Source organism: Lacerta agilis, chromosome 2, assembly GCF_009819535.1.
Source record: "Lacerta agilis isolate rLacAgi1 chromosome 2, rLacAgi1.pri, whole genome shotgun sequence".
Lineage (NCBI taxonomy): Eukaryota > Metazoa > Chordata > Lepidosauria > Squamata > Lacertidae > Lacerta > Lacerta agilis.
This window is the reverse complement of record NC_046313.1, coordinates 56929997-56953650: the sequence shown is the minus strand read 5'-3', so window position 1 is coordinate 56953650 and position 23654 is coordinate 56929997. Positions and strand designations below refer to the sequence as shown.

General features: G+C 45.2%; 1 protein-coding gene across 1 annotated transcript; it reads right to left on the bottom strand.

Moving 5' to 3' along the window:
- Positions 1 to 16053: 16053 nt before the first annotated feature.
- LOC117041403 (neuropeptide Y receptor type 6-like) lies at positions 16054 to 22049 on the bottom strand. Its single transcript, XM_033140163.1, has 3 exons — positions 21708 to 22049; positions 19263 to 19375; positions 16054 to 17361 (listed from the first exon to the last, which is right to left on the bottom strand). The coding sequence occupies exon 3, from the start codon at positions 17315 to 17317 to the stop codon at positions 16232 to 16234; it is 1086 nt and encodes a 361-aa protein (XP_032996054.1). The 5' UTR covers positions 17318 to 17361; positions 19263 to 19375; positions 21708 to 22049; the 3' UTR covers positions 16054 to 16231.
- Positions 22050 to 23654: the final 1605 nt, after the last annotated feature.

The window sequence follows — 23654 nt, the reverse complement described above, 5'->3', positions numbered from 1 at the left end:
AACCCAAGGACAAACTATTGTGTCAAATCTTATTAAAAAAATATTTTGGAGCATCAAATTAAATTTTCAAGAATACAGAACTGTTGTGTGTGTGCCTCTTACTTTTCAAGAAATTGAATTAGCAGCTGCAGTATGAATGCCTTATATGTTACCACAACCCAAAAATCAAATTAACTGCTGCTGTCCAAAAAGCACAATGCTGGTTCAAGAGGCTAAATGGATGCTCAGTTGGGGAAAAAAAATCTGATTTTCAGGTTATAAAAGCACAAAGATTGCTTTGTTGACCCTTAATTTCTCATTCCATTTCTGTGGTAATACAAAGTTTATATCCCTTTTAAAAGTATCCCTTGAGTACAATACTTAGAACACGTAAAGGGACATGGGTGGCGCTGTGGTCTAAACCACTGAGTTTCTTGGGCATATGTGTATCTGTTTCAAAACCTGTGCGCTAGTATTTAAAGTAGCACAAGATTCTTTGCAGTGTTTGTGGCAAAAAGCTGACACAAGTACCTTCTGAAAATGTTGAGAGATGTAGTCATGCAGTCCTGGGTGCCAAATTTAGGGAGTTTAGTTGTATGCTCCCCTTCATGGATCACTGCCTTGTCATGGCGAAGGGGCTTGAATTACTCAGGGAAGCTATGAGCTATGCCGTGCAGGGCCACCCAAGATGGACAGGTCATAGTGGAGAGTTTGGACCAAACGTGATCCACCTGGAGGAGGAACTGGCAACCCACTCCAGTATCCCTGCCAAGAAAACTCCATGGACAAAGACAACAGGCATATAAAAGATATGACGCTGGAAGATGAGCCCCTCAGGTCGGAAGGCGTCCAACATGCTACTGGGGAAGAGCGGAGGACAAGTACAAGTAGATTCAGAGCTGATGAAGCGGCTGGGCCAAAGCCGAAAGGACGCTCAGTTGTGGATATGCCTGGAAGCGAAAGGAAAGTCCAATGCTGTAAAGAAAAGTATTGCATAGGAACCTGGAATGTAAGAACCATGAACCTTGGTAAGCTGGATGTGGTCAAAAATGAGATGGCAAGAATAAACATTGACATCCTAGGCATCAGTGAACTAAAATGGACGGGAATGGGCGAATTCAGTTCAGATGACTATCATATCTACTACTGCGGGCAGGAATCCCGTAAAAGAAATGGAGTGGCCCTCATAGTCAACAAAAGAGTGGCGAAAGCTGTACTGGGATGCAATTTCAAAAATGATAGATTGATCTCGATACGAATCCAAGGCAGTCCTTTTAACATCACAGTAATCCAAGTTTATGCACCAACTTCCAGTGCTGAAGAAACTGAAATTGACCAATTCTATGAAGACTTACAACACCTTATAGAAATGACACCAAAGAAGGATGTTCTTCTCATTATAGGGGATTGGAATGCTAAAGTAGGGAGTCAAGAGATAAAAGGAACAACTGGCAAGTTTGGCCTTGGAGTTCAAAATGAAGCAGGGCAAAGGCTAATAGAGTTCTGTCAGGAGAACAAGCTGGTCATCACAAACACTCTTTTCCAACAACACAAGAGACGACTCTACACATGGACATCACCAGATGGGCGACATCGAAATCAGATTGATTATATTCTCTGCAGCCAAAGATGGAGAAGCTCTATACACTCAGCAAAAACAAGACCTGGAGCTGACTGTGGCTCTGATCATCAGCTTCTTATAGCAAAATTCCAGCTTAAACTGAAGAAAGTAGGAAAAACCACTGGGCCAGTAAGATACAATCTAAATCAAATTCCTTATGAATACACAGTTGAAGTGAAAAACAGGTTTAAGGACTTAGATTTGGTGGATAGAGTGCCTGAAGAACTGTGGATGGAGGCTCGTAACATTATACAGGAGGCAGCAACGAAAACCATCCCAATGAAAAAGAAATGCAAGAAAGCAAAGTGGCTGTCCAATGAGGCCTTAAAAATAGCGGGGGAGAGAAGGCAAGCAAAATGCGAGGGAGATAGTGAAAGATACAGGAAATTGAATGCAGATTTCCAAAGAATAGCAAGGAGAGACAAGAGGGCCTTTCTAAACGAGCAATGCAAAGAAATAGAGGAAAATAACAGAATGGGAAAAACCAGAGATCTGTTCAAGAAAATTGGAGATATGAAAGGAACATTTCGTACAAAGATTACCACAATTAAGGACAAAAGTGGAAAGGACCTAACAGAAGCAGAAGACATCAAGAAGAGGTGGCAAGAATACACAGAGGAACTATACCAGAAAGATATAGAGGTCTCATACACCCCAGGTAGTGTGGTTGCTGACCTTGAGCCAGACATCCTGGAGAGTGAAGTCAAATGGGCCTTAGAAAGCCTTGCTAACAACAAGGCCAGTGGAAGTGATGATATTCCAGCTGAACTATTTAAAATCCTAAAAGATGATGCTGTTAAGGTGCTACACTCAATATGCCAACAAGTTTGGAAAACTCAGCAGTGGCCAGAGGATTGGAGAAGATCAGTTTACATCCCAATCCCAAAGAAGGGCAGTGCCAAAGAATGCTCTAACTACCGCACAATTGCACTCATTTCACACGCTAGCCAGGTTATGCAAGGCAGGCTTAAGCAGTACGTGGACCGAGAACTCCCAGAAGTGCAAGCTGGATTTCGAAGGGGCAGAGGAACCAGAGACCAAATTGCAAACATGCGCTGGATTATGGAGAAAGCTAGAGAGTTCCAGAAAAACATCTACTTCTGCTTCATTGACTACGCAAAAGCATTTGACTGTGTCGACCACAGCAAACTATGGAAAGTTCTTAAAGAAATGGGAGTGCCTGATCACCTCATCCGTCTCCTGAGAAATCTGTATGTGGGACAAGAAGCTACAGTTAGAACTGGATATGGAATAACTGATTGGTTCAAAATTGGGAAAGGAGTACGACAAGGCTGTATATTGTCTCCCTGCTTATTTAACTTATATGCAGAATTCATCATGCGAAAGGCTGGGCTGGATGAATCCCAAACCGGAATTAAGATTGCCGGAAAAAATATCAACAACCTCAGATATGCTGATGATACAACCTTGATGGCAGAAAGTGAGGAGGAATTAAAGAACCTTAATGAGGGTGAAAGAGGAGAGCGCAAAATATGGTTTGAAGCTCAACATCAAAAAAACTAAGATCATGGCCACTGGTCCCATCACCTCCTAGCAAATAGAAGGGGAAGAAATGGAGGCAGTGAGAGATTTCACTTTCTTGGGTTCTATGATCACTGCAGATGGTGACAGCAGTCACGAAATTAGAAGACGCCTGCTTCTTGGGAGAAAAGCAATGACAAACCTAGACAGCATCTTAAAAAGCAAAGACATCACCTTGCCAACAAAGGTCCGTATAGTTAAAGCTATGGTTTTCCCAGTAGCAATGTACGGAAGTGAGAGCTGGACCATAAAGAAGGCTGATCGCCGAAGAATTGATGCTTTTGAATTATGGTGCTGGAGGAGACTCTTGAGAGTCCCATGGACTGCAAGAAGATCAAACCTATCCATTCTCAAGGAAATCGGCCCTGAGTGCTCACTAGAAGGACAGATCCTGAAGTTGAGGCTCCAGTACTTTGGCCACCTCATGAGAAGAGAAGACTCCCTGGAAAAGACCCTGATGTTGGGAAAGATGGAGGGCACAAGGAGAAGGGGACGACAAAGGATGAGATGGTTGGACAGTATTCTCGAAGCTACTAATATGAGTTTGGCCAAACTGCGGGAGGCAGTGAAGGATAGGCGTGCCTGGCGTGCTCTGGTCCATGGGGTCACGAAGAGTCGGACACGACTGAACGACTGAACAACAACAAAGTTGTATGCTTAAAATTGAAGAAGGATGCCTAGCATGGGCGTACCCATGGGGGGGCAGGGGGGGCAGATGCCCCCCTAGAAGCAAGCTACCCCCCCCCCCAGAAGCAAAAATGATCGGCGTCCGTTTGGAGTAGACCGGGACTCCAGGGAAGAGCCGAGTAGACCGGGACTCCAGGGTAGAGCCGACAGCTGAACAGAGCTGGGAAATAGCCCTGCAGTTCCTGAAGCTGCCACTGGGGGCGCAGGGAGTCCTCAGGCCCACCAGAGTCAGTGGAGAGCGGCAGACCTGCTGCTGGAGGTCTCGCCCGCTCTCAGCCTTGGGGGAAGAAGGGCCCCCCGAGCTGGCTTCCTGGCCATGCTGGCTGCCGCCTCAGGGGCGTCGCTAGCCACTGGGCTGCTGGGGGCGGCAAGCCCAGTGGCACCCATGGGGGCGGGGCGTCGCTCCGTCATGACGCATGCGCACGGAACAACGCCTCCGCGCGGGCCAGTTGGCCCACCCCTCTCCCGTGAGCGGAGCCGTCCCGGGGAAAGGAGAGGGGTTGGGCCAGCGGGCCTGCCCCTGTCCTTTCGCCCCGGGCTCCGCTCCCTGAGCACAGCGGGCAGGGAGCGGCGCGGCGGCGCATGGGGAGTGATGGGAGGGGCCGCCGCTTGTCACCCCACGTGCCGCCGTTCGTTCCGTCGCCCCGGGAGCAGCAGCACCGCACACACTGTGCGCCGCTGCTGCTCCCACGGTGACGGAGCGAGCGGCGGTGCGTGGGGGTGACTTGCGACGGCCCGTCCCACCACTCCCCACCGGTCACCCAGGGAGGAACAGCTGCTGCTCCCAGGGTGACGAGCGGCGGCGCGTGGGAGTGGTGGGAGGGGCCGCCGCTTGTCACCCCACGTGCCGCCGTTCATTCCGTCGCCCCGGGAGCAGCAGCACCGCACACACTGTGCACCGCTGCTGCTCCCACGGTGACGGAGCGAGCGGCGGTGCGTGGGGGTGACTTGCGGCGGCCCCTCCCACCACTCCCCACGCACCACCGGTCACCCCGGGAGGAGCAGCGCTGCAGGAACGGGGTGCTCGCTCGGCCGAGCGAGCACCCCGTCCGTGCAGTGCTGCTGCTCCCGGGGTGACGGAGGGAGCGGCGGCGCGTGGGAGTGATGGGAGGGGCCGCCGCAAGTCACCCCCACGTGCCAAAATGTTACTCCCACCTAGGGGCGGCCCGAGGGGTGGCCCCCCCCCCCCCACCCTACGACGCCCCTGTGCCGCCTCTTTCCCTCCCTCAGCCTTGGTTTCTAAGAGAGTTTGAGATCTCTCACACAGCAACCCAGAGGGGGGAACCCTTCCCCCGGCACCTTTTTGTCCTTGACACCCCCCAAGTCCTTGCCATGGGGCTCCCCGTTTTGCAGGCACAGGCACAGGCTTCCCCACCCCAGTTGAACTGCGTCCCCTCCCTCCCTATTTTTAAAAATATTTTTAAAGAGTCCTCTTCGGTGTCAAAATCAGTGCCCTCCTCTCCCGCCTCTATTTTTCAAAACCGCTTCCTTAACACTGCGAGGCCGGCAAGGAATCTCCCCCCCCCCCAACACTGCAAGCCGCCACCTTTCCATTTTGGAGATTCTCTCGTATAATTGATCCTCACACACTTTTTTTCCTTATTTCATGCTGTCCTGAGAGCAGCTGGCTGCTCACATCGCAGCCATGTCGTCATACCTTCCAGTTTTTAAATTTGCTATTTGAGAGAGGAGAGATCTCCACTTTGCATGTAAAGAATTTCTCTGAAGGAGACAACTCCTGTTTCTAAAGTAAGTTGAAAGGAGAAGGGTAGCAGATAGGCTTTAAAGTGCAGAGACTGAAGGAATGTAATCATAGAGTTGAAAGGGACCCCCAAGGGTCATCTAGTCCAACCCGCCACAATGCTATCCGTAATGTTGTTTACATCTCTTCCCCCCCCCCTTCACATGGCTTAAAGTCACTTGTAATCAGATTTTGGGGTTGATCCACTGGGGTTGGATCAGTATAAATAGAAGAATGCAATTCTATATAAAGGAGAAATATTCCATGTAAATTGGCACACTTGAATTTAAGCATGCTTTACAGTCAAGGCTGTAGGAATAAACCAATTTAAATGCTTCTATACTGTGTAAAGTTGGGATTTTACCCTCAGGACTGGATTGAAACGAAAGTTTTGAACAAGTTTTCTTCAAACCCAAGAAAAATGATATTAGTATAAGACATGTAACTAGAATAAAAATTTATTTTTTTTCAAGCAAATCATTGTAATAACTATTGTAATAAAGCACTGCTATAATTATACATAATTTTCTTAAAATTTTGGTTTCATTCACCTTTTCCGTGCTGAAATGTCACAACCTGAGCGACCATGGCTCCCCCCCCCCCCCCAGTTTTGATCCTGGGTACGCCCCTGAAGAACACAATGAAATTCAAAACAGTAACAATTTATTGCACATTTATTCAAAATCCATTAAAAACTGTTTTGTTTAAGTGATGCAAGAAAATTGATCAGCTTGATCCAGTGACATCAGAGAGAGCCATTTTCTAATAACTCAAGGGCTGTTCCATGGAAAATGCAGCAAGCTTTTTTCCTCCTGCTCTGGACGGTAGAACTCGAACCAATGGCTTCAGGATACAGCAAAGGAGATTCCGACTGAACATTGTTCAACAGAGGAATGGACTCCCCTGTCAGGTGATGGACTCTCCTTCCTTGCAGGTTTTAAAGCAGGGGTTAGATTTCTTTCTTTCTTTCTTTCTTTCTTTCTTTCTTTCTTTCTTTCTTTCTTTCTTTCTTTCTTTCTTTCTTTCTTTCTTTCTTTTTCCTTCCTTCCTTCCTTCCTTCCTTCCTTCCTTCCTTCCTTCCTTTCTTGTTATGCCCAATCTCAGTCCATATTTCATGGCTGGTTAAATCATCTGTCCCCTTCCTGATTCTCAGCGCCGCTTCTTCTGCCAGTCTTCAGCCAATGGGGTTGTCCAAATGCAGCAGCAATTCCTTCAGGGAGAAGAATCATATGTCTTCGATGATTATGTCATCTGGATGGAAGAAAATGAAAAAGAGAGAGAAACTCTGTTCAGTCCTGTCTGCTTTTTGTAGCTGGAGTCAGTCTGGGCGCTGCCCTCCAAGGCCAGGTGGGAAAGGCCTGCTAGGCAGGGAGCAGGACCTGCAGGATTCCCAGCAAGAAGACATGGGAGGTGTGTCTTGGGCAAACAAGGGACAAGGAGGTTCACTGTCCCCAAGGTGTGGGGCTTACCTTCTTTTAGATTCTTTTGGAAACATGCTAGCTCCGGCCGAATTATTGTATGCTGCAGAGGAAAGAAAAATCTGAGTCAGATGACACCACGAACCTCACTCCACACCAGGAAGGACAGGTCTCCCTATGGTTTGGGCCCAATCCCTTCCCCCAGAGGACCTCCCTGGGCCCTGCAGCCTCCTGGGCAGATGGGCAAGGGCAGCACCAGGAAAGGGGGCAGAAAAAGCCTCTGGCCTCATCCTGGAACCCAGGAATACACACTGCATCTTCTGCATTAAAGGTTGCTGGGGGTGTACTCTTGGGGGGGATGGAAGCAACCAAAGAAATGAATACAGGAAGGCAAGATACTTACTCGGAGTTTGGGAAATCTTCGTGAAACGGCCAGCAGCAGGGATATGCTGCTGCCCGCTAAGTTCCTTTCGTCCTCGCTTCCCCAAAAGGCGTAATATCTGAGGTCCTGCAGGAGGAAAGAAATGGGACAGTCAGTTGGGTAAGGGACAGGGGGCAACCTTAAAACCACTCCTGATGCCATCAGGACACTTACAGTAAGAAGCTGGAGGAGGGTGCCAGGATTAGGGGCTTCTAGGAGCAGACCCCCCAGCAGACTCTCAAATGGCCTCTTCAGTTCCTGCGGGAAAAGAGAGAAGAGAGGTTGAGTGCTGGGTTAAATCTTGTAAGAGTGTGAGAAGAAGAAAGAGATGAGCAAAGGGAAGTCAGTACAGAGGACATACCTCTTTGTCCTCCTCCTGTCCCCCCAGTACAGCTTCAATTGTCTTGTGCAGGATAGCACTGATAGTAGCGTGGCTGAAATGGGGTCTCATAAAACTGGAGAGAGAAAGGGAAGGGGTTAGACGCTGCCTCCTCCCTTGCCCCCTTCTCCCTCCTGCTTGCTCTTGCCCACCCAGAGCTCCCCCTGGAGTTCTGCCCCCACCCCCTGCAATCCTGCCCACCCCAAAGACCCCACTCACCTTAGCTGGAGGAGCGCCTCGAAGGCCAGGGCCAGGCTCAGGGGGCGATCCCTGAAGCACTCCAAGTGGCCAAGGATCTTCTGGAAGAGAGCAGAGGAGGAAAGTCAGCTCCTTCCGGGAGTCTCCAGAGGACAGCTCCAACCCCAAACGCCAGCCCCTCTCTGCCCCTCCCTCCCCATGGGGGTCCCTCACACCACCCATCACTCACCAGAATGGCTTTGGCTGTCTCCTCCTTGGAGTACTTCAGGGTTCGGAGCCCCCTGAGCCGAGCTGCCTGGCAATCCTGGATGATCTCCAGCAGATAGATCTGGTCTTCGTCCAGCAGCTGAAATTTAAAAGCCAGGCTGTCAGTTCCTTGTGGGGGGGGGGGGAGGGCTCCTCTGCAGCTGAGAGTGCAGAGTGGGGGGCAAAGAGCCCGGGCAGTGGGGGGGGCAGGTCTGAGGGATCCACTCCCTGCTCTCGTTTTATCCAATACTCACCTCTAGGGAAGGGATGGAGAATCCCAGCACATCTGCAAAGAGAAGGACATGGGGACAGGTGAGTTCATCCCTGAGCCTCTGGTAAGGCTTTTCCAAGAGTTTTCTCCTGGATTCCAAGTCCTACCACAGGGGAGGGACACCAATCCTGACCTCCTGCCCCCAGAACATGGCTCCCTAGGGAAGGTGCCCCTCCCGCTGACAACCGCCCCCTGCCTTGCCCCGCAGCCCAGCCCCCTTCTGGGGTGGTTGCTGGGTGGGGGGTTGGGTTTCCAGACGTTGGCCCTAATGGACCTTGGGTCGGATCCAGCCATCTGGCTCTGTGCATCTTTTTACTAGCAGCCCCCCTAGCCCATTCCTGCCCTCCTTTGTCCCCAAAAGGAGGGCCACTTGCTCACCTGATGGCACAGGCTGCTCTGGGCCTTGCAGGGGGGCCACCCTGTTGCTGCGGCCCATCAGGCGTCTTAAGCACCTGAGCCTAGAAGAGACGAGCAGAGAGAGCGTCTCAGAAGCCATCAGCTCCAATTCTTGGGGGGGGGGGTTGTGTGTGAGGAGGGGCAACTGGACCAATTCCTGCCATATCTCTGCAGTTGTGTGACCTGAAAGGGCATCAACAGAGATGGAAAGAGGCGGCCCAGAGCACGAAGGGATGGCAGAGAGAGAAAGGAGGTCCCAAGTGCTATGGGTTCAAGAGCTGTAGCCTAAGGAAAGACAAGCATTGCCCGCTGTTAAAGGGCTGCTATGCCTCATCTTCTTAGGACAGCCCTGCCCTTCCTGGAGAGGGAAGAGACTCCTAGGAGTGTCCTCCAAGCATCAAGGTGTCCCAGAAGAGGAGCAGAACATGAGGAAGGTGGTGGAGTCTTCCTTGGAGCCAGAGAGACCCCCAGGAAGGGGCAGAAGGCCGATGTTGTAGGGCAGCTGGAGAGATGCACAATCGAGCCAGGCAGAGGTGTAGTGGTTGGAGGGCTGGACTAGGAGGACATGGGAGAGCAGGGTTCGAATTCCCACTCAGCCATGAAGGTCCCTGGTGGACTAGACAGCTAAAGCTGTGCATGAGACCCCAGGACTCGCCCCCTCCTGCCCCCAGGAGACCAAGAGAAAGCAAAGGAATGCTACTTACAGCCTGCACATCTTCTTTACGGAAAATTCCCACCCTCCTATAAACTATCTAACTATCTAAAATCCCCACCCAAGCCTAATTCTGACCCAACCACCACCCCCACCCCCAAACCCAGCCCTAAGCGTAAGCCTAACCCCCCACCCTAACCCTACACTTACCCCTAACTAAACCTCTATAAACAAAATATATACAAAATGTGCACAAATGCGCACAGAATAAAAATAAAAAATAAGAAAATAAAGAACAAAAAAGTAAAATGAAAAAGTAAAATGAAAAAGTTAAAATGAAAAAATGAAAATAAAGAACAAAAAATAAAATAAAAAGTAAAATAAAAGCGATAAAATAAAAAAGTGAAAAATAAATAAAATAAAAATAAATAAAATAAAATGAATCAAATAAAAGTAATAAATAAAATAAAAATAAAAGTACCAAGCAAATCAACACCTCTCCTCGTCTACAACCACCACCACCACCACCTCTCTCCTCTCTCTCCTCTCCTCACTAACCCACAATGGCTGCCTGCAGGTCAGTGGCTTTTAAGGGAAAAGCAAGAGATGTCACAAAGGAAGGCAGGTTCTTGTCACCGTGGCAACCCCCCCCCCACCTGGACCTGGCCCCTCCTGAGAGATGATGCTTCTCTGTCAGAACTTGGAGGCACCTTCTGTTCCACCTGCAACTGGACTGCATCTTCTCTCGGCAGATTCACGTCGGCATTTCATATCCTTCTTCCTGCAGCCCCATTTCCAAAGGGAGACCATCCCCACATCCTTCAAGGCAGCCTAGGGGTCTCCATAGCACAGGATTGGACCATCTGCTTTGCATGCAGGTCTTCTGTCCTGGGCGGCATCTCCGGGGGGGAATGTGTCCCCCCCCCCATCTGAAACCTGGGAGAGCTGCTGCCAGTCAGTGCAGGCTAGTTGAAGAAGGATATTGAGCAGCTGGAAGGTGAGCAGAGGAGGGTGACCAGGATGATGAACGGTCTGGAAACCAAGCCTCATGAGGAACGGTTGAGGCAGTTGGAAACCAAGCCTCATGAGGAACGGTTGAGGCAGTTGGAAACCAAGCCTCATGAGGAACGGTTGAGGCAGTTGGAAACCAAGCCTCATGAGGATCGGTTGAGGCAGCTTTTCCGTGCTGAAATGTCACAACCTGAGCGACCATGGCTTGCCCCCCCCCCCCAGTTTTGATCCTGGGTACGCCCCTGATGCCTAGCAATCCCAGAAATCCTACCTGCAGGGCTGGCTAGATGGTTAGAGTTGAGTGGTTTCGGCACATGGATGAAGCACTAGTGCTGATCTGGCATTATACTTAGGAGTATGTAGAACACATGAGTGGGGACCCAAAGCAGAACCCCAGAAAAACACAATTCTACATCCTGGTGGAATCGGAGTGTCTCCACAAATACAAGAGGCTGTCTGCACTGCAGATGGCTTCCCTTCAATTATGGATGGCTGGGGAGATAAGCAGCCCCAGATGTAGATTACTTATCCTCACTGCCTCCACTCATGTGTTCTACTTACATGTGAGTGTGAGGCCTGAGTAGAGTGTTATTGTTATGGAGTGGGATTCACCCAATGAGTCTCATCAGTGGAAACCCTGAGCAAAGATTTCTGCATGCTGAACAGGGCTTTCCCCCTCAACCCTGTCTGCCCTCCATGCTCCCCAAAAATGGCTTGGGTGTGTGTGGGGGGGGGAACTCTCAGAACAGTGCATGGGGGAAGGAGAGAGGGGATAGTTGAGTCTAGCAAACTGAAATGCTTGCACTGACAGAATTATCAGAAAAACAGCATTATTGTTGTTATTATTACTATTATATTATCCCGCCATTCCTTCCAAAGGAAGCCACAGCAACAAACAAGAGAACAATTAAAACAATACAATTTTTAAAATACAAAACATCCGCACAACTAATAATTCCAAAGTTTCCAGAAACAATGTGTATCAATCACCAAAGTAAGATCACCACAATCTTGTTGTGACAATCTTTTAAACCTTGCTTACTGGGAAGTGTTATTCCCACTGTTGAGCCAGTGCTTGTTTTTCCAGACAAGAGCTACATGACATCCTGTGGTTAATTCCTAAAAGGTCCATTATTTGGATTCAAGGTACCATAGAAATTATCTGACCCGAGAAATGCCAGTGGAAGTTTCCCTCCTGCAACTCATAGCAGATTGGGGGGGGGGATTTAAATGGAACTGGGAAGGTGAGAGGAAATGTTAACCTCTCCTCTTTATGTGCTGTGGTCCCAATCCCAATCACTATATAGAAAAGAAAAAGTGGGAATGCTAAGTGCATACATGCAATGCAATGCAACTCCTACTTCCTACATTTCTAATCCTGCTTGGAAGTAAGTGTCCTCCTGAGTTCAGCTGTACTTGTGTAACTGCTGATTGCGATTGCTGCCTAACAGAATGAACATATGTTTGTATGCTCAGAATGAAACCAGTTTAACTGAGTTCAATGGCTCTTACTCTCTAGTTTAGGATTGCAGCCTTAATGTTTGAAGACATTTCTGCCCCCTCTCTGGTGTACACAGCCATGTGGAAATACAACTTGAAAGGCAGCGGGGTGGGGGGCAACCTCGCTGCATTTCAAGGTGTTAATGCCTAGGTGCCTTCACTGCACTCTTTTTAGAGCCTGCTAAAAACATTATTGTTTAGACAAACCTACCCAGAGGCTTATGGGACTCTGTGGGTTAAACCACAGAGCCTAGGGTTTGTTGATCAGAAGGTTGGCGGTTCGAATCCCCACGACGGGGTGAGCTCCCGTTGCTCGGTCCCTGCTGCTGCCAACCTAGGAGTTCAAAAGCACGTCAAAGTGCAAGTAGATAAATAGTTACCACTCTGGCGGGAAGGTAAACGGCGCTTCTGTGCGCTGCTCTGTTTTGCCAGAAGCGGCTTTGTCATGCTGGCCACATGACCCGGAAGCTGTATGCCGGCTCCCTCGGCCAAAAAAGCGAGATGAGCGCCGCAACCGCAGTCATCCGCGACTGGACCTAACAGTCAGGGGTCCCTTTACCTGGCTTTACCTTTACCTTTAACCAGAAGCTTAGAAAGTTGACATAATTGTAATCTGTTTTGGTGTTTTAACTTCTGTATGTTTCAAAGTAGGGTTGTAAATTCTTCTTGATTTTATTATCTTCTTGTAAACCTCCTTGAGGTGTTTTACAATCAAGCAGTGTATAAATTTTATGAAATAAATAAACAGATGAATAATAGCAGAAGGCATTGAGAAAGACAATGTGGGAGTGGTACAGGCTTGGTTGTTAAGAAGCCACTCTTGGTTTAACTCACATTGCTTCCAGAGGACCTGGTTATTGAGCACCCATCTGGATTTGTTCATAGGGAGGTTAAATGACATTGCAACAGGCAAACATTACCCCACATTTTCCAATGCATTTCCCCATAGGTTTCTTAAGATGAAGATAGTCCCGTTTTGCAGAGAAGTGGATTTGTTATGCAACAGCACCATATCAGCTTCAATTTTGCGATCTGAATTTGCTAGTGTGTGATCGAATCCCACCTGATAACAGTGTGAGTCTCATTTAGAATGTGTGATGGCAATAGAACAGGATCCTCTGTGCCCACAAGTGAAACTTCCGAGTTTCTGCAAGTCAGGAGTAAAACTCACAATCAGCTGGAGAGGCAGGAATTGAAACTTGGAAATTTATTTGGACTTAATATCATTTGAAATGTTTAACAATGAGTTTCCCAGAGCAGGAGTGTATAATGCATTAGCACAATAGGCTGACATTTCCCCCCACTCTGCTTTTACCTTCTGTCAACGATACAGCAACAAGCTAACACACTTAAAATACACGCTAGTAATGCTGCTATCATATGTGCTCATTACATAACTAACGACCACTGATAGTCATAAGCAATCCTATCCATTAAAGTTGTGCTGAACAAAAGCAAGCAAAACTTGCAGGAGATAGATATTAAAAATCTTCTAATATATCCAAAGGTGCTACAATGGATATACTTCATCTTTTCACTTCCAGGCTCTACCACCTCCCAAATTAAAAGAGCCCTGAAACTAGGGGCCCATCCACACTTTGTCCTGTGATTTCAAGTCACAGGTCTGAAAGGGATTTTTTAAAATCCCGCCTCTGTGTTTTCTGCGGATTAACGTTTTTCCAGTTCAGCAGTAAACAGCAGGTTTTCCCAGGGAAAGCAGTGGGACCAAAAAAAGCAATCCTCTCAGACCTGTGACTTGAAATCACAGGATAAATGAGAGTGTGGGTGGGTCTTAAAGAGACAGTCAGCTCTGTTAGGGAACCTGTTGCCATCTTGAAAGTGTCGGACAACAACCCTCATCATCCTTGAGTCACTGGCCATGTTGAGTGGGACTGATGCAAGATGTAGTCTATGGAGGGCCACAGTTTCCCCAACCCTGCTCTATCACTCTATTGGCATTTAGTAAATATAAAATAATGGACAGCTATAATTATAACTATATACACTTTGGTCTTTGGGCTGTGACCTTAAGCTCACTAACTTGCCAACTGATTTGCAAGTAAATATATTTAAGGTTGAATGCCGGCAAGTCTTGCTTCCTCCTGCGCCTTTCCCTTATTTCATGTTGAACGTCCCAGGTGAGATATACGGCTTTCATTCCATCAGCTGATTTGAGTAAACATGCTTAGGATTGCAGCAGGCGTAGGCAACCTCGGCCCTCCAGATGTTTTGGGACTAAAACTCCCATCATCCCTGACCACTGGTCCTGTTAGCTAGGGATGGTGGGAGTTGTAGTCCCAAAACATCTGGAAAGCCGAGGTTTCCTATGTCTGGATTGCAGTGTGAAGCTCACTTGGAGTCCTAAAGAGTAGTGCAGTTACTTCTTTGGAGCCTGGTCATAGTCCTGGCGTTTATGAATCTTTGAACATCCTTAGCAAGGCAATCTTTATGTAATTTTGATATATTTCAGATTGAATATTTATATGGCTCACAATGGCTTACAAAATTTAGCACTCCAAACCACAAGACTAACATAAAGTTGTACAATATTTGGTATACAAAAAAACAGATGTAAAGACCAACAGTTACCCACAGTTGAAACATGTTGTTAGAATCATAAATAGAAATGACTGCTATTCAGGACATAGGAAGCAGCATAGTAAAAATACAGCAACCATGTCTATGAATGAAAGAACAGAATTACCTTAATTGAAAAGAACCCTGATCATTCCTCACATTGTTTTCAAAAATAGTGGTCAGACTAGAGGCAGACATACATTGCAAAGTGTGGTGGAAGTGGTCAGAACACATATTCATTGCATTTCAGGATTGAGGATGTGTGTTCAAACATTTCTACCATAAAGGTAAAGGACCCCTGACAGTTAAGTCCAGTCGCGAACGACTCTGGTATTGTGGCGCTCATCTCGCTTTACTGGCCAAGGGAGCCGACGTTTGTCCGCAGATAGTTTCTTCAGGTCATGTGGCCAGCATGACTAAGCTGTTTCTGGCGAAACCAGAGCAGCGCACGGAAATGCCGTTTACCTTCCCATTGGAGCGGTACCTATTTATCTACTTGCACTTTGACATGCTTTCGAACTGCTAGGTTGGCAGGGAATTTCTATCATATGCAAGCATTATTCAGGGGTTTTAATCCATCATGTGATGAGGGAAAGTGGGGACACGCATAGAATAATAGAATTGTAGAGTTGGATGGGACCACAAGGGGCATCTAGTCCAACCCCCCTGCAATGTAGGAAACCTTTGCCCAAGGCAGGGCTCAAACTGACTAAGCTATCCCAGCTATAGATCCTTGTGCTGGGCTTCCACTGATGAAACTCAGAACATTGGGGGGAAATCCATAGCAGATTTGGGAAAGGGAGTGTGTTTGGGGGGTGGAGAGCTAGTTCCATTGCACTCACAGAAGTTGTCCTGCATACCCAATTATTGAGTTTGATACAATCCAGCACCTGTCAGAATGACAGGTTACCTAGTGCATCAGTGGACAAGATGGGTTGTATTCAACATAGTAGTTTTCTGTGAGCAGAATGGTGTCTGTTGTGCATTGGGATTCCTGCCCCCACCTCCCCCACACACTCCCTAAATCTCTTCTAGGTTCCCTCCACCTTCCAGAGCAGATTTAGAACAGAGGGGGGGGCACAGTAGGGGAAAAGAAAGGGAAATGGTTTCACATAAGGAATTCTTAGAAGGTGATTATTTGAGTTCAGACAACAAGAGTCAGTTGCTTAAGATACTAATTATTGGTATTATGTTAAGGTAGTAAAGGGGCCTTTGTCAGAAGTACTGATTCAGGCAGACCAGGAGAACCATGAGGAAAACGCAGGTGGTACAACCCACATAGGATATTGCATCATCTTCCAATCCAAGCAGTACCTCCTTTTCCAGATTCTCCTTCCCACACTTCCAGTTTTCTAGCACTGCAACATTGGATGCAACTGGAAAGGTCTTTAATAAATATGGGGGTGTTAATAAATATTATTAACCCAATTTGTTTTATTCATTTGAATGATACGTTAATATTCAGGTAGGCTCTTGATTTCACTTTGAGGACAGGACTTTGCTGACAAGAGCCAGAAGGCCACACTTCCATGTAACTTGGCAATACAGTAGTTCATGACAAAGACATGTAATTGATTCAAAGGTTGCCTGTTTCAGATATTCGAAGGCATGTTGTTCAGCTTAAAGGATCCCTTTGACACATCAGTGTTCAGAGTTGAAAGGGCACTGTTCTCAAACAACCCTTGAGATTCACAGCATTTGAAATTGTGAAGCAGACTAGCCAAATCTTTCTGAAAATTCTTGTTGAGGAATCCATAGAAGATTGGATTGACACACGTCGAAATCATGGCTACCAAGTGACACAAAGTAAAGACCACATTATGGTGGCAGTTGATCAGGGCCTCATGGTTCCAGTCAAACACAACGTTAAATATGTACAGCGGTAACCAACATGCCCCAAAGGTTGCAATAATTGAAATCAACATAATATTAATCCTTTTACTCTCATTTAGTCTAACCTCTTTCTCCCTTAACTTATCCACTTTACCCTGCCTCTTCTGAAGGCACACAAATATTTTCATGTAACAGACGAAAATAAACCCTAGTGGTAAGAAGTACTGGAAAACTAACATTGTTGTGGTAAAGCTACGCCTCTCCTCAAGGGATGGCCATGCCTCAATGCAGACAACTTTGTTCATATAAATATCACTGTGGGAAGAAAGATTTCTAAAGGGGTCATCGGTGACTTGGTGGAATAAAAAAAAAGGAGTCGACAGTATTATAGAAAAGGCCCAAATGAAGATAATTCCCCAAAATGCGTGTGAAATACTAGGCTTCCAACCTCGTGGGTTTACTATTAACTGATACCTCTCGACAGCAATTAACACAAGTGAGAATGTAGAGGCAGTGACAGACATACTTTGTACAAAATTAGATATTTTACACATGGCTTCTCCAAACACCCAGTAATCCATCAAAGTGTACGCAACAGTGAAAGGGATGCACATGACACAAACAAAGATGTCAGATAGGGAGAGGTTGGCGATCAAAATGTTGGTGACATTCTGGCTTTCTTTCTGTTTCCTGATGATAATAATTAGGCAAAGGTTGCCAAGGAGCCCCACCAGCATGACTACAGCGTAAGCTGTGATGAGCAAGAAGATCGCAGGAATAGACGGCAAGCAGGATTCAAAGTGTGAAAGCTGCAACTTACTGCTGTTTGCAACAGACGGATCCATGCCAGGCTCTTGAATGTTTTTGTTTTATCCTTCATGAAACACCCCTGAAATCACAAACATAATTTAGATTGAAAGTCCCCACCACACACACACACACACACACACACTTTTTCAACGTTCTTTGCTTCATTTATTTGCTATTTTGGAGCATCTCAGCAGCAGGAATACCGGTACTTCAAGAAAAACAAACCCTTCGAGAACCATTTCCTGGTGACATATGATCCTGGATGAATTTTGAACATAAATGTGTTGGGAGTGGGCATGCACTCAATTACACACTGTTGAAATTAACCTTTGGGGGCATAATTTCTTGTTCTTCTCACAAACTGCAAACCTGGATTTTGAAAAATGACACTGCTGTCTTTAAACCCACAGACTTAAAGACTGAACCTACATCCTGTCAGTTGCCCTAGATCAGGAGTCAGCAAACTTCTTCAGCAGGGGGCCAGTCCACTGTCCCTCAGACCTTGTGGGGGGCTGGACTATATTTTTTTGGGGGGGGGAATGAACAAATTCATATGCTCCACAAATAACCCAGAAATGCATTTTAAATAAAAGCACACATTCTACTCATGTAAAAACACACTGATTCCCGGACCGTCTGCGGGCCGCATTTAGAAGCTGAATGGGCCGCATCTGGCCCCCAGGCCTTAGTTTGGGGACCCCTGCCCTAGATAAAGTGGTGTTTAGTTCCAGTTCATACACTTGAGCTCCATGTGAGCTGACACACCGGATTTACTTTACTGTTGTTGACAGCTTTGTGCAGGCAACAGGTGTGTGTGTGTGTGTGTGTGTGTGTGTGTGTGTTCCTGACATTGAAGGGATAACCATCCCTGCATATGTGCTGGAACGGCAGATCTCAACAGTCCAATTCTAAGCATGTTTACTAGAAGCAAGTGCGTTAAGAATCAATGTGACCTACTTTCTAGTGTGTATGTTTAGGATTGCAACTCAGTGCCATACTGCTGCCTCCCTGTTGTCTCAGTGCCCAACAGCAATATCCGTATTCTACACACACACACGCACACACACACACACACACACACCAATCAGAATAAAGTACACAAATGAAGATCTTTGATGCTTATTTGTTTAACCCATATAATTGTTTTTCTATTCAGATCATTTAGAGTGCAAAATTCTAACTCTTGTTCTTTAAATCCAAAAGAAATAATGCAGTCTCTTACAGTGCATGTCACCCTGACATTCTGCAAAGGGGTTTCATATTCATGTGCTGCCTTGCACCTCTAAGTGCCAAATCCTAAAAAGGCCCTGTAGATGAATGATGTGATGCTTAATGTGGCTGGTGAGTTCACTGGCATTATTTACCTACTAACAGCCCTTTGTCAATTAAGATCTCAGGGTGGTTTATGACATGCACATTTAAACCATAAGATTCAATAAAAGCATTAAAACCAAAATTCAATATCAAGCCATATCAATACAACAATACTTTATCAATTAAAGCTGGCCTTACCAGATCAGGGATGAGAGATGCATCGGAGAGAGTGTTTCTCCAGGAGTCCAGGTAGTTAGTATGGACACATAAAGAAACCTATCAAATTATCACTTTTAAAGTTGAGTTTAGGGGTCAGGATTTAAGTAGAGAGGATGTTGGAGGCCTGCAAGTGCAATATGTAGGCAGATAACACCTGGCTAGTCCAGGAAAATATCTGGGGAAAGTGTGGTCTAGAGATTTCTCCTCTTCCTCCAGAAGCCCCACATATATTCAGGCAAAAACTCAGCTCAGTGTGTTGGCTCATTGTTTTGGATTTAGGCTTCAGCACATTTCTTGACAATGTGAGGTTGTGCTACCAAACCTAAGGAGGAATGCAGCCCAATAAATTCTCATTTGCCCATCTTTCACTGTTAAAGCAAAACTTTTCAGAGTCTCCAGAGCCTTGATACGCAGGCATTCCCTCTGAATTGCCAAAATATGACTCACCGTGGTCCATTAATGAAGTGACACTGAAATGTAAGCCAGAATCAATGAGTCTTTGCCTCTGTCGATGAGTATCCTGCTGTTACAAGGAAGAGGCAAGATGAGGAAGCTGCAAGCTATATAAATTTAAGAGGAAACACAAATTAAACAGACAGTCATTCTTATCTGTAATGTTTTTTCATGGTCACATAAGCATTCATGGAGTAAATTCCATTTAGTCAGATGTGGGCCTTTGAATTGCCTCAGTATTTTTTAAAGGCTGTACTGCTTCTAGGATTTTTCTTCATAGCACTTTTCTTTTGAAAGTGTGGGTGATCGCAATTAGCCAGAGCTGGAGTGCAATAATCTTTGACTTTAGGGTTGGAATATATGACACAAAAGAACTCTTAAAAGGTGGATAACACTTGTTAACACATAAACCGTGGATAGTCAGGAGATTAAAAGGGAAGGGATAAAACCAGGATCTCCTCCACTGCGTGAATGCAGAGGTGCAGCTGCTGTATTGTAAACCAAGTTATCACCTGTCAGGTGTTAAACCAAAGATTTTCTGCAGGTGGGTGCTTTGTTTTTAGCTGAGGCTGTGTACACAGTCCTGTTTACTCTGCATCCAGTGTGCTAGCTTGCAATCCGCTACTAGCTTGGGAAGTGGCATACACACGATATTAGCTACAATCCCTATATATCATGTTGTTTCTTATGAAATACTGCTTTTTGATGCATTTTCATTCAAACCAGCTTAAATCTAAATTAAGAAGGGGGGGGAAGGCCAGTCTGTGTTTTTAGCTGGTATTTTGTACCTGAGTTTCAGTATTACCAAGCACATTCAAATTTATGACATGCAAGAAAATCCACATATTAAACAGACAGCGACTTTTGTTGGGGAGAGGCATCTACAAAGCCCAGCAAACTTAACAAAATGGAAATAGAAATACTTCCTCAATAATAAAATTGTGACATCTGGTTTTCCTTAATTACTTGTATTAATTATGCCAGAAGTCCTGCAGTTAAAATTCCTCTACAATGCTGCTTCCATCATATTGGTTGTTGTTAATTTAATTTTTGAAATTTATTTTTACATGCTCTATTTCTGGCTTCTGCCTTTCTTATATATTTTTTACCTTGCATATATATCATTTCATTACTTTTTGATATATAATAGGAACTCTGAAAAATAAAAATGTATGTGTTAGTGAGAGACTGTGTGTGTGTGTGTGTGTGTGTGTGTGTGTGTGATGGAGAGAGGTGGAATATTGCACCTTATATGTGCCTAACCCACATTGTAGGAGTGTGGCCAGGAGCTACAATACTGAAACTATTTATTTACTTCAAAGTAATGCTATAATGGAACTTTACCAAGATTCCTTGGGAATAGGCAGTTTCATGAGTATGCAGTCCCGGAACCACAGAACTCAGTAGAAGGCGGCACTGAGAGTGAAAAACCAAAAGCAGCAGAATTTTCTGACGACCTGTGTGCTGAAAACTAAGGTGCAAAACTGTATCATGGATGTGCAAAGGGTCTTCAACTGTGAGTCAAGACCTACTAGGGGGTTGCAGCCTGATCCAAGAATGGTTGCAACAGAATCACTACCACTATTACTATATAATAAAAGATTAAGAAACAGGTCCCCAGATGCATGTTTGGGTTAGAAGTGGCTCCTGGGACTGAAAAGATTGAAGATACCTGATCCAAGCAATGTAGGGAGGAGAGAAACCCTTTTGCAATCTCTAATCAAAGGTGAGGAACATCGTCTCTCTTCACACAATGCATTATGCAACCAGTATTATTATTTCCATTTTAGTTTTATGAAAACTGATGATAGAAACCAACAACTATTCTATGTTCATACCAAGGATGATTACATACTGTACTTCGGTGTCTACTGTGAAGTATTCTGTATGTTGAATACTCAAGAGTATTCCTCATAAATATAGCATTAATGAATGATTCCTTTCCATAAAGATTCACATGGAGAATATTTTTTTATTTTGATAGACAAAAAGTTATTTGCCACCTAAGCTTTAATTCAAGCAGCTGTTAAAATACAGTTATTACATCACATGAACATAACATTTGGCCAATTAATTCATTTTCATTCTCATGCACAGTTGCTTTCTAAAGTTGAACTCATAATTATTTAGGATCAGATATCACCTCCCCAAAATGACCAATGTAAGATTTCAAATGAAATAATATGAAATCTTAAATTCTAGACATCGGAGGGGGGAGGCAAGATACTTCAAACTACACATCTGTATAAGACTGGGATCAATTACAAGGATCCAAAATGGTGCTGAACATAAAACCCCACTGGTGTATCGGGGCATTTTGACCTCGCCTTCCCAGCAGCAGCCACTCAAGCACAGGGGGGTTGGATCCTGGCTAGGGTCCACAAGGCAAGTAAAAGAGAAAAAAAATAACAAAGTCTTATGAATGCCCCAACCTCTTACCTTTTGGAAAATCCACACAACACTTCCTCTCCCTTGCTTTGACCAGTCTTCTTTCCCTTTTCATATTAAATATTGACAAAATCAGCCGACTTACATTTTGCCTGGAAAGGAATCAGAGGTATTTTGACCCTTTTAACTACAACCAGAGGCAAAGCCCCTTTGGTTCACGGTCTTCTGAAGCAAACTGATGCTCTGAGCTTTTCCTTCCGAGAACTGAAATCACCACAGTCAAGAGCCACTGCTCTGAGAGAGAAACTAAAAAGTAAGGCAAGCTCTAGAGAGAAACCAATAAGGAGGCAGCGAGTAGGAGAGGCCAGTAGTCATGGGGACCACTTTTTCTATTACTGTAATGTTTTTTCCAGGCATTATCTTGCAACCTGATTTGAGGGTTATCTATTCCACAGAACGTTTGCTTACTTAAAAAAAAAACAACCCCATGCTGGATTTCACATGTGTAAATATTTACATTGGGCTTATTGGTCCATTGTAAAATGCGGCAGTGTTAAAATATGGGGAATATACAATATACTGTGCTGATGAGAGATTGGGCTTTTATTCTTCTGAGACATTGGCGGTGCACAATTAAAACCATGGTTGCTTTTCCACTGTAAGCTTTTTATTGTTATGTGTAAGCCGTTCAAATTAACTGGGATTTTTGCCACTGGTTTCTGAGCAGTGTGGTATATACGCAGTGACTGTTTCTCTGTCTAGAATCACAGACACTAATATTCAAGAGACAGGCTAATAAAACTTAGGACATATATAGCAAAATTGCTTCACAAACAAATCTCGGCAATTCTACAGCAACCCTGTAATGTCAGTAAATATCACTATTTGGGTATTGAAGGTATGGGGGAGGGGTAAGAGTAGATTGAGTTCATGGCCAGGCTGAGATTTCACAGCTGTTATTGCATTAGTTGTGATATTAGATCTCATTGATGTTATTAAAATTGTACTGTTTGAAATAGGAAGCTAGTCATATTTATTACACATATGTATTACGCATATTACATATCAAAAAGACTGACACCAAAACAGGATTCCTCATTTATTTTATGTTTACCACACCTAATGGCCCTGTGAGTAGGGGGTGCTGCTATACAATGTTAAAATATTTTAATGTGTACCTCTCATCATGGACATAATGAAAGGAAGCATAGTTGTGTCCTTTCCCCCTTTAGATATGTGTGAGGTACTTATCACTTCCTCTCCAACCATAGGGTACAGATGGTACTGAAAAGCTAGGAAGGGTTGGGGCAAGGGTACATGAGTGGACTTCTACATTGCATAGTCTACAGAGATGGGATTAAATGTTTTATCCCTGCCTCTTATATTCAGCAGCATCACATTCTTTATTTAAGAATGAATATGGCATTGGGGGAAGTAGCCTTCAACTTTGGAACTTACCTGCAACCAAAAACTGCATCTGGGGAATAATTTATATACTGGTATATAAAGATCACCAGATTTTGTAGGTGGTAGTGCTGCTGTTGGGCTGCATCCTTGATCAGGGCACTGTGAAAACAGGATGTTATGCTAGATGGGTCGTTGGGTTGGTCCAGAAGGGCTCTTTCTTACATTCTTATTGCCCTGTGAATATTTGCTGATCAATGATGGTTGTCACCTATATTCAGTTTTCTGAAGGAGTAACTTGGCTACCAGTCAATATAGTTAGACCAGCACTTTGTGGTTGTTTATATAAGTAATTAATCTTGATATGCAATTCTTAGCATTTATGGGACTACAGTACTAACAAAAATAGCACTAAAATAACTCCCCCCCATATTAATTCTGTTTGCAAAAAAGGTTAATGAATAGCAGAATTATGTTTGGGTTATTTGAATATCCGTGCCACTTTTAATTGCTGAGTAAAAGTGACATCCAACGAGCCTTTAGCACTGGGTAAACACAGATAGATTGCTAAAAGGCCATGGCCATGCTTCATTA

Excerpts from the sequence above, each read along its gene's own strand:
- LOC117041403 (XM_033140163.1), bottom strand. The coding sequence starts at position 17,317 with ATGGATCCGTCTGTTGCAAACAGCAGTAAGTTGCAGCTTTCACACTTT.